At 31.0% G+C, this 11,264-nt stretch overlaps 3 protein-coding genes across 4 annotated transcripts; 2 read left to right on the top strand and 1 right to left on the bottom strand.

Annotated features, from left to right (window-relative positions):
- The first annotated feature begins 1,044 nt into the window (after positions 1–1,044).
- Rpiii128 (RNA polymerase III subunit RpIII128) lies at positions 1,045–5,885 on the top strand. The gene is made up of 9 exons (XM_083106103.1): positions 1,045–1,267; positions 1,545–1,699; positions 1,779–1,955; positions 2,066–3,552; positions 3,679–4,271; positions 4,358–4,607; positions 4,688–4,852; positions 4,933–5,063; positions 5,440–5,885. Exons 1-9 carry the CDS (start codon positions 1,247–1,249, stop codon positions 5,821–5,823), a joined length of 3,363 nt encoding a protein of 1,120 aa, XP_082962229.1. The 5' UTR covers positions 1,045–1,246; the 3' UTR covers positions 5,824–5,885.
- A 153-nt stretch (positions 5,886–6,038) lies between these two features.
- On the bottom strand, positions 6,039–8,055 carry Pdxk (pyridoxal kinase). The gene is made up of 7 exons (XM_083106104.1): positions 7,845–8,055; positions 7,455–7,780; positions 7,200–7,299; positions 6,858–7,122; positions 6,582–6,724; positions 6,327–6,506; positions 6,039–6,251 (listed from the first exon to the last, which is right to left on the bottom strand). The coding sequence occupies exons 2-7, from the start codon at positions 7,545–7,547 to the stop codon at positions 6,142–6,144; spliced, it is 891 nt and encodes a 296-aa protein (XP_082962230.1). The 5' UTR covers positions 7,548–7,780; positions 7,845–8,055; the 3' UTR covers positions 6,039–6,141.
- Positions 8,056–8,371: 316 nt separating this feature from the next.
- Positions 8,372–11,209, top strand: LOC145975460 (FAST kinase domain-containing protein 4). 2 transcript variants are annotated; one of them, XM_083105948.1, is made up of 10 exons: positions 8,372–8,500; positions 8,664–8,808; positions 8,938–9,324; positions 9,396–9,545; positions 9,617–9,862; positions 9,976–10,117; positions 10,220–10,303; positions 10,389–10,550; positions 10,651–10,729; positions 10,939–11,209. In XM_083105948.1, the coding sequence occupies exons 2-10, from the start codon at positions 8,668–8,670 to the stop codon at positions 11,150–11,152; spliced, it is 1,605 nt and encodes a 534-aa protein (XP_082962074.1). In that variant the 5' UTR covers positions 8,372–8,500; positions 8,664–8,667; the 3' UTR covers positions 11,153–11,209. The 2 variants fall into 2 exon arrangements, with proteins under 2 accessions (XP_082962074.1, XP_082962076.1); XM_083105950.1 differs by having other exon boundaries at positions 8,377–8,419.
- The last annotated feature ends 55 nt before the right edge of the window (positions 11,210–11,264 follow it).

The raw sequence follows: 11,264 nt of genomic DNA, 5'->3' as shown, positions 1-11,264 counted from the left end.
ATGTTTTCTACCGCATTCGCAATGCGAAGGTTTTAGCCGATCGTTCGTCTTATCTCGCGTCAATCACGCGCCACGCGCAAGTCGTTTGTTAGATGTCGCGTGTCGCGTTTCTGGCAACATAACTCTTGTGGTCGCGCAGTCTCCGCGGTCCGTCGCTTCGCGTCGAGTCATGTGCTGTTTGCATTCGCGTTTCTTTGAAAGTAATTTTTGGTATCGATAAATCAATAGTGAGTGAATAAACAGTAAACTCGTTATCGCGTAATCTGTATTGTGTCAATCGAGTGTGAGACTAATAATCGAAAAAATTTCAATGTGTCGCGCATCTCTAGCAATCATAACCGTGCAGCAGATACAACAATACATAGCATGAAGATTCGCTACGCTGCTACAAGGTGAATGAGCAAGTGAGTAAGCAGGTGAGTGAGTGAGTGAGTGATCGAGAGAATGTGAGTGAGAGACTGAATGAGAGAGTGTATGAGTGTTGCGTAAAAGAGAGAAAGAGAGCGAGAAAAAAAGTGCGTGCGTGTGTATGAATGTCTGTCCCTCCTACCCTCCCTCTCTCCCTCTTTCTCTCTCTTTCTCTCTCTCTCTTACGCACACACTCTTACGCCATACACACATCGCGTGTAGCAATCAGCTGATTGCAACGTCGGACGGCCGGCGATCCGGAACAACTTTTCATTATTAAAATAACGTTATTTTAAGCAACACGTATTTCTGACGTAATTCTAAGACATTTTCTTCTTTACCAAAATTTTATTTAAAGCATAATTTTATGTTATAAGATAAAATAGTTAGCGACTCATGCGGTGATAATCACCCGTCGGGCGGTCAGCTGCGCCCGCGCTCGCGGCACGCCGCGCCGCTCCTGCCTGCCTTCTGTACCCGACGCGTGATTTACTAACTATTTTTGCTCATAATTCAAAAACTACGCTTCAAATCAAATTTTGGTAAAGGAAAAATTGTCTTAGAATGGTGTCAGGAATATGTCATTTTATAGACGGATCGTTTTTCAGGATCGCCCTGTATATCTCGATAAATTATGTACGTTACTAAGGATCAGCTGACTCTTGCTCTACGAAACGGCACTGTACGAAAGTTCGACCTAACCTAATAACACTGACGTTCTTAATAGAAGTTTTCGTAGGAAAGAAAGTTGTGTATGTACATACCATGGTATGACCACGTGCATAACACATTGTTCGGATTGAAAAGAAAAATTACGAGACTCTCATAATTGATCAAAATGGAAACAAATGAAATAAAAGTAAGTACAGAGTATTTTTCATCTTTTTTTGAAACTTATACATTAATACCTTCCATGGTAAAAACTGAATATTTATAAAAATTTTATTTTTGATTCTGTATTTTTTTTAATACGATTAATACGATTTTTTTATGAAAGAGAAAATGTATGTAAATTTTAGAAAGATACTATAGAAGAGCATGAATTATATATTTACTTGAAATAACTATTTTTTTATATATTGCTGAATTATATATAAATATTAATTAATGAATTCTAAATCTATTTTATATTACAGAACAAAGCAAAATTAGTGGAAGCTTTTCTAAAAGACAAAGGTTTGGTGAAGCAGCATATAGATTCTTATAATTATTTCATTAATAAAGAAATAAAAAATATTGTCAAAGCAAATGAAAAAGTTTTATCCAGTGAAGATGCACATTTTTATATGAAGTAAGATATCGTCCTATATTTTTATAGAAAATACAATTGTAGAATTGTTGGTTTAACAATATTCTTTTTTATTTTCCAGATATTTAAATATAAGAGTAGGTTTACCTGATATTGATGATGGTTCAAATATAATGAAATCAACTACACCACATGAATGCCGTTTAAGAGACTTAAATTATTCTGCGCCAATCATAGTAGATATTGAACATATAAGAAATAATCAGCGGATAAGAAACACAAATATGGTGATTGGAAGGTAAGAAGAAGGAATATAAAATAAAAAGCATAAAAAGGGCGACAATAGATGTAAAGAAATGTAATATAATAATAATTACAAATGTAATAATTACAAATTCTTTCTTGCAGGATGCCAGTAATGTTGCGCAGTTCAAATTGTGTATTAACTAATAAATCTCACTATGAGTTGGCTAAACTAAACGAATGTCCACATGACCCTGGTGGTTATTTTATTATAAATGGTCAAGAGAAGGTTATATTAATACAGGAACAAATGGTTAGAAACAGAATTATTGTGGAAGAAGATGGCAAAGAGATTATTGCATCGTGCAACAGTTTTACTCATGAAAAAAAGACTAAAACGAGTATTGTTGGTAAAGCTGGCAAATATTATATAAGAAACAATATGTTCCAAGACGACATACTGATTACTGTCGTTTTCAAAGCTATGGGAATAGTAAGCGACATAGATATCATACAAATGGTTGGAGAAAAAGAAAAATATTTGGACAAATTTATAGCCTGTATAGAAAATTGTCAAGAATTGGGTATCTTTTCAGAGAAACAAGCATTAAAATATCTCAATAATAAACGTAGACAAACAAGATCAACACAAAGTTATGCTGCAAAGTTTAGTGTTATTGATGAAATGAAAGATTTATTAGCAGCTAATGTGTTGTCTCATGTACCTGTCATAGATTTTAACTTCAGAACAAAAGCATTGCATCTCGCCTTGATGATTAGAAGAGTTATAGATGCACAATCTGATCGCAATCTGATTGATAACAAAGATTATTATGGTAATAAACGCCTAGAACTAGCCGGTTCCCTTCTCGCTCTAATGTTTGAAGATTTATTCAAAAGATTTAATTGGGAACTTAAGATGATTGCCGATAAGAATATTCCCAAGGTAAAAGCAGCACCATTTGATATAACAAAATATATAAGAAAGGATACGATCACCAATGGACTAGCTTTTGCTATATCATCGGGCAATTGGACAATCAAGAGATTTAGAATGGAAAGACATGGTGTTACACAAGTATTGTCGCGATTATCGTACATTTCAGCGCTTGGCATGATGACCAGAGTCCACTCTCAATTTGAAAAGACTAGAAAAATCTCCGGTCCACGAGCGTTGCATGGTTCGCAATGGGGAATGTTGTGTCCAAACGACACGCCTGAAGGTGAAGCGTGCGGCTTGGTGAAGAATTTAGCATTAATGGCTCATATTACAACCGAAATGCCAGAGGAGCCATTTATAAAATTGATGCGTAATCTTGGCGTACAAATTATTTATACTTGTGTTGGAGGAGAGCTAATTAAAAAAGGCATATATGTGGTGTTTGTGAATGGTAATATGGCAGGCATTATAAAAGAGTCTCTTGTACCAACACTAGTACATCAATTTAGGTTGTTACGCAGGATGGGATATATAGATTGTTTCGTATCAATATCTGTGCAACATCGACATAAATGCGTTCAAGTCAGTTGTGATGGTGGTCGACTATGCAGGCCACTCATCATTGTCAAAGATGGGAAACCGCTTATTGAAGAGAAACACATGAACTATCTGGAGATGAATCTTTGGACTTTTAATGACTTTGTTCATGCTGGTATAAACAATTGAAAATAAATTCAATTTTATACTTCATTTTTATTATTTTTATTATACTTCATTTTTATTTTATCACATATATTACATTATTCTATTATTATAACATTGTTTATTGTATTTTCAGGCTTGATTGAGTACTTAGACGTAAACGAAGAAAATGATAGTTTGATTGCGTGCAAGGAATCCGAAATTATTGCTCAAACAACGCATTTAGAAATAGCAGAATTTACAATTTTGGGAGTGTGTGCCGGCTTAATACCATATCCGAATCACAATCAAAGTCCAAGAAATACTTATCAATGTGCTATGGGTAAACAGGCTATAGGAGCCATAGGATACAATCAACGTAATCGCATCGACACATTGATGTATAATCTAGTATATCCGCAAAGGCCAATAGTGAAAACACGACAGATAGAGTTAATCAATTTTGATAAATTGCCAGCTGGTGAAAATGCTCTCGTGGCTGTGATGTCGTTTAGCGGATATGATATCGAGGATGCACTTATTTTGAATAAAGCTTCCATTGATAGAGGATATGGAAGATGTCTAGTATACCGAAATTCGAAATGTATAATAAAAAATCATCCCAATCAAGTGATGGATGTAATTTTGGGACAATCGATAGATGCTACTACTAAAAAACCTATACCAAGACATGATATTCTTGAGAACGACGGAATTGCAGCGGTTGGTGTAATGGTAGAAAATAAGAAAGTATGTATCTCTTATATTTGAACGGCACTGTAAATGATCTTTTGTTTGTTTGTTTCTATTACAATTGATATTATATTATGTTACAGGTGATGGTAAATAAAGCAGTATCGACGCGTAGTGGAAATCTCGGCCCGTCGAGATCTGACAATTTTCAATCACAGGATTATCGCAGCGCGGAAGTTTCGTACAAAGGATCAGTTCCGGCGTATATAGAAAAAGTTATGGTATCTAGTAATGCAGAAAATGCATTTTTAATAAAATTGTTATTAAGACAAACTCGAAGACCTGAGATTGGTGATAAATTTAGTAGTCGTCATGGACAGAAGGGTGTCGTAGGTAAAATCATTAGATAAATTTTCACATTAAATAAATCATGTGTTACGAGAGATATTATAATTTCTGAAAATAATATTCAGGTTTAATTGTGGATCAAGAAGATCTACCATTTAATGATCATGGTATATGCCCTGATGTGATTATGAATCCACATGGTTTCCCTTCTAGAATGACAGTTGGGAAACTGATAGAGGTATTGGCTGGCAAAGCGGGCATTGTGAATGGGAAATTCCATGATGCAACAGGTACATTTTACAAAAGATATGATTATTTTACAAATGATTGAACTATATGTGATAATATAATCTCATTAATTTTTATGTAGCATTTGAAGGCGCCAAAGTAGAGGATCTTTGTGAAGAATTAGCACAACATGGTTATAATTATCTAGGTAAAGATTTATTCTATAGCGGCATGACTGGGCAGCCAATAACAGGATATCTTTTCTTTGGACCAGTAAGTTATTCTTCTAGAACAATTACTGCAATTCTGTTTTAGATAGAAAAAAAAGAGTTGTTTCAAAAAGGAAATATAGCTTATTCATAATTTTAAATCTTACATATACGCACATTATTGGAAAATATTTAATATTCACATTTTATGACAAATCTATATTTTTATTATTTTAATCAAGATTGATATATATAATACTTTTAATATAGTTGAATTAAAATTCCAAATTCTTCTTCCAAACAATTTTTCACTATCCAATAGGAATATTGGATTATACAATTAACTTCAATTAATTGAAAATAAAAATCTTTGTTTAATACTTTTCTAAAATATTAATTTTCTAAAACTTTTCTAAAATATTAATTCAATCATAATATAGGTTTATTACCAAAAATTGAAACATATGGTGCAAGACAAGATACATGTTCGTGCCAGAGGGCCAAAGGTAATTCTAACTCGTCAGCCGACAGAAGGACGTTCTAAGGACGGTGGTCTACGTCTCGGTGAAATGGAACGCGATTGTCTGATCGGTTATGGAGCTAGCATGTTGTTAATAGAGAGACTCATGTTATCAAGTGACTCATTTCAAGTCGACATTTGTAACAAGTGTGGTCTGATGGGATATAACGGTTGGTGCCAGAGGTGCAGTTCTAGTTCCTCCATTTCTACGATCATGATGCCTTACGCTTGTAAATTATTGTTCCAAGAATTACAATGCATGAACATATTACCTCGTTTAACATTGAAGGATTATTGCGATTGATTATTTGCCATTGGAATGTATATGTAATATCTGAATAAATTACACTTTCTTTGGAAGACATATATTGGTCTTTGGAAAATCATTACAATAAACCATCTTAATATTACTAAAAATACTTTTCACTATTATACTTTATATATAATATACTTTTTCATGATAAGTGCAATTTAACAAGTGTGTTCAGTTATTTAAATAGAAATCTTACATTGCATAAACAATATATATGTACAATATTTTATTTTACAATATTCTTTATTTTAATATATATTTTTCTCTGGTAGTCAACACATATTTATGCTTTCCCATTGTCCCATTGTGTTATAAGGGTTCTGCAAACAATTGAATTTCTGGATTTTCAATATTCTTCTTACTTTGTATAAGTTGTAATTCGATCTTTTTAACACTTTCTGCTTCAGTGTCTGCATACACTGTAAGTAATTGTTTATATATTATAACAATAATACTAAGATACATATGTCTCCTCATATAAGTATTATTTATACCTTTAGAATATTCATAAGTGTTAAGTAACACACTGTATAAAGAATTTATTGTTTTCTCCATGGTGATTTTCATGTTACTTTGCAAATACAAGTGAGCAAGAAATAATGCAGCAAAGAGATCGCCAGAACCAATAAAAGTTGCTGGTATTTTAGGAATGTCCATTTTCAATAATACATTATCTACAAAAAAAAATAGTCATTAATATAATGTAGCTTTGTAATGTAATCTGAGAAGTTAAACATTATCAATGATACCTTTTTCAGTGCTGACTACCGCCGTCAACTTATTGTTAATTTCAGTTGATGATACAGCTACAGTTTTTGGTCCACTTTGATGCAATTTTTTAATTGCATTTTGCAATTCAGTTATATTAGTAACTTTATCATCTGTCAATAATCTGAGAAAACAAAGATATGATTGTAAAACAGGTATATTAATTTCTTAGAACCGTTAACGATGTATCTCTACAATAGGAGTTAATATTGAAATTAATATGAAACAGCAACATAGTATATTAATATCATATATACTCTAATTCAAACTGATTTGGAGTCACCACATCCGCTAATGGAACTATCTCCTTCTTGTAAATTTCCTTTAGTGCTTCTGGGACATACATCTTTCCATTATCACCCATAACAGGATCACAAACATATATAAGATTTGGATCTTTACTTTTCAATGTTGTAACCAATAATGCTACCCTTTTTAAGAAAGAAGCTGTACCAATGTATCCAGTCAATAAATGCGTATAATTATCCAAATTATTTTGTGCTAAAGCATCAACTAGGTCGTCTAAATAATTTGAGAAATACTTTATTGGTCTCTCTACATAAATGACAATTATTGTATATTTTTTCCTTTAATCTTACCTAAATCTTTATCATTAAGTATTTGACCTTTAAATACTTTATAGCCAGTATGATTGGACAATTGTACAGAATTAATTGCATCAACCTCAAAGCCTAATAGCTAATAAAAAAAATTGATCTTTCAATTTATTTATATTTTTACACAAAGAAAAATAAATCGATTCTTGTTGCATAAAAAGAATTCAAAGTGTCGATCAAAGAACAAAGAGAACATAGACAAAAGAATAACTTTTTAATTTGTTCTACAACAATCACCTGTAAAGGGAAAGTAGCGCTTTTATTGCCAACGTATCCTGACACTACATGACTCTGGATTGAAAGGATGCGTGGTGTTTTCGCGGAATACATGATTTTAATATATTTCTCAATGAACACCTTGAACACACTTGTTGACTACTCAACGGTTTAAAAAAGCATGTATAACTTGTGATAACTTGCTGTTATCACAGTGTAGTAATCTATTGATAACAGGCCCTAAGCTCGAAAGATCTATGAAATTATTATTGATCTTTTTTCATATATTTTTTTTAATCGTCTTTCTCCATTCATCGAGAGATCAAGCTTATATTCGTTTTGTTTTTCTGAAGAAATGTGAATAAAAATAAAATTGCAGTTTAAAAAATTTTCATATAAATTTTAACTTACATAAAAATAATGTAACAAGGAAAAACTTTTCTTGCTTAAAATATTTATTTGTTTTTATCTAGCGAATTTTTTTATATAATTCATTATATATATTATATCTCTTGATTTATTTTAAATAATTATTAAATTAATTTATATATTATCACACTTAATTCATTTCATTGATATATTTTACAGTATTTTATCATATCATATTTCGTTGCAAATTAAATTGACTAAATTGTATTAGTACACAATATTTTCGAAAGAAACTGAGATATTTGACTATTACGATTTTCTCTGTGCGTTGACTGAAGTTTAAGTTTATGTATGGAGTTAAGTTTACGAACAATACTTAACGTAACGTAGAGCGTTACGGAACACCTTGTGCGGAGACCCTAACGTCATTAATGACGTCATGGGGTACAAAATGGCGGAAAAACCACGTGATTTTACAGTGACCAATCAAAAACTGTTCGCCATTGGCGCATCTCTGATTATAGGTCTCTAGTATACACTTACTTCATGGTATGCACTACGATTTTTACATCGATCTGCTTGTCCTCGATAATCGATTCTAATCTCTCATGTCTATGGTCGGTACATGATGATCATCTAACCTAAATGTGCATGTCTGATGCACTAGAAATAGTTAACAATAACATTTTACTTTAGCGGTAATGTTATTTTTTCTTATTTAAATTAAATGTGCAAATTGTAGTGCGTGCTAAGATCGTTTTACACGCGAGTTACCGAGAAAAACTGACATTACGAAAATTCCCTTCTAAGATTTTTTAATTAACAATATATAAATAATATATATAAATAATTATTTTACAGAATAATGACAATGCTGCAGTTTAGTGCGACTCTTTATACCGCAACTGCCAGGCTTACATCTCGCTCGTCTTGGCGTTTCACTGCACTCATAGCCAATAACTCCAGTACAGCAATAACCAATGAGCATTCCGCTGCCTCTACGAAGGTAAAGATATAATTTATAAAAATTCAATTCTCCTTCATGGCACTCAATCTCTCATAATGATCCTTTATATATGCTTTAATATTTAATTTAATTTTTTGGCAGAAAAGATTATCATTGGTTTATGTTTAGGAAGACGATGCTACCAAATTCTCAGAAATACAAAATATCTCACAGAAAAAAGGACAGAAGTCCAAAAGCACGGGAATCCAAACAAAGCTGGAAAAGAAATTGTTCAGTGAAAATGACACAATATTTTTCAAACAATTTCAAGCAGCTAAGTCAATAAATGACTTATTAGATCTGGCAATGTTGCCACATCTATCCATGAATAATGCATTGAAGCTTATATCAAGTGTAACTAATCAGATAAATAGCGGAAAATCGCAGATAATTGACATTGAAGCTGATGAAAGATTTATTCATCTCAGAAAGATAGTTAAAATTGGTAATGAGATAACAACAACAAATGATAGTCTCTCACAATACTCTCAGTTATCCACACCGACAATGATTGAGGTAAATAGGATATTTATATTAGTACTACATGTACACATATATATATGTTGATATATTCTTTCTATATAAAGGTGATAGCATCATTGAGAGAACAAGGAAATAGACATACACCACTATTAAGGATGCTGTCATACAATATTGTTAAATACAATATAACATTAACAATGAAGCAAAGTGCAACTCTATTATATAGCATGGCTGTATTAAATTTTCCAGATAAGGTATACATATATCTATTTATTATATTAATGTATAAAAAGAATATATATTAATTTTTTGAATGGTATAATAGATCCTGTTGGAAAAAATCACATCTGACTTATTGAAATGTATACCAAAAAGTACCAATGCTATTACAAATACATTCATAATAACATCACTGGGATTTCTGCGTTACAAAAATGAGGATGTACTCAATGCATTCTGTGATACACTCTTCAAGAAATCAATCAATTATAAATTTCATAATTATTCGTCGATACTACAAACGTTTGCAGCTCTACAGTTTAAATCAGAGAAAGCAAGCTCGTTTATCAAGGTACGTAGGAAAATTTTACAATGTTTTTCATTTTTATATATTATTTTAGCTGTAAGAGAGAGAAAAGCTATATTTATTTTCTTTGATATGCATTTATATTATTTTTATAATAGAGTTTCACTGAACAATCAGACCCATTTTGTGTATCTGCATCCGAATGGTTGGATATTGCTTGGTCCTTAGCAGTTTTAGATGCAGCATCACCACAACATATTAAATTTATACTAGATCCTACATTTATGGAAAATTTAATTGGTTTGTATCTAATTATATAATTGATTTGTATTGAATTATATAATTGATTTATTATCATTTAAATATATTAATAATATTTGTTATTATATGGTTTTTGTACAGGCTCTTCCAAGTTAAATATTTCAAAAAAATTGAAATTATTAAACATTAACGCTGTTGCACAATTTGTGCTGAAAGATTATGAAGGTAAACTTTAAAATATTAAGTAAAATTCGAAAATGTACTGATATACTGTAATAATTTTGTATATTGTTATCATTTTAAATTACAGGACCCTTTTTGGATAAAGATTCAGAAGTTTTTAATACACCTTTAATTAGATCGAAAGAAAAACAAATATATATAGATGCATTAACAGAGACATTAACAAAGCTATTGCCATCCTCTTCTTATTTCAAAACAAATTGTAATACAAACATGGGTTTTTTACTAGGTAAATTTTTTAACACAATAATCAAAATTCATAGTGAATCGACATATTATCTTGTTAATTAAAATAAAATAACCAAAAAATAATTGTTTATTATTTTTAGATGCAGAATATCATATAAATGATCAGCATAAGCTTATAAAAGTTGAAGATTGGAATGAACAATCCGAGAATGTAAAAAGGTTGGTCACAATTGCTAATACAGAGTTGATTATTATTAATTTCATTTTCAAACATATATAATAATAAAGTAATTATCTTTAATAATTTAGCAATATAGCTTTAAAATATTATTTTTTTCCAAAAGTAATAAGAAGTAAATTTTGTTAATAATTTCAATTATAAGATATGGACACAATTATGAATTCAATAATGATTATAATCATTTCAGGATAGCAATATTGGTGTATGATTACCACGATTATTGTCGAGGACAGGACGACCTCATAGGATCGACTTATTTATACACTCAATTATTAAAAGCTAGAGGCTACAACCTTGTAACAATTCCCTATAAAAATTTTAGTATACAGGACACAATCGACAAACGGGTCAATTACTTGACACAATGTATAAAAAATGTACAGGAAACGAAATTTGCATAGTGCAGTATTGATCCTAGTCGAATAAAATCTAAATAAATATAAAAAATGTATATATTATCACTTTCATCTTTTCATCATTTTTCTAAAATTAGAAATTGATATTAAATACCTA

Source organism: Camponotus vicinus, unplaced genomic scaffold (assembly GCF_025532165.1).
Source record: "Camponotus vicinus isolate PSW18456_S1 unplaced genomic scaffold, iyCamVici1.0 SCAF_8, whole genome shotgun sequence".
NCBI classification, from domain to species: Eukaryota; Metazoa; Arthropoda; class Insecta; order Hymenoptera; family Formicidae; genus Camponotus; species Camponotus vicinus.
The sequence above is the reverse complement of the archived record's forward strand: the minus strand, read 5'-3'. Positions and strand labels throughout refer to the sequence as shown.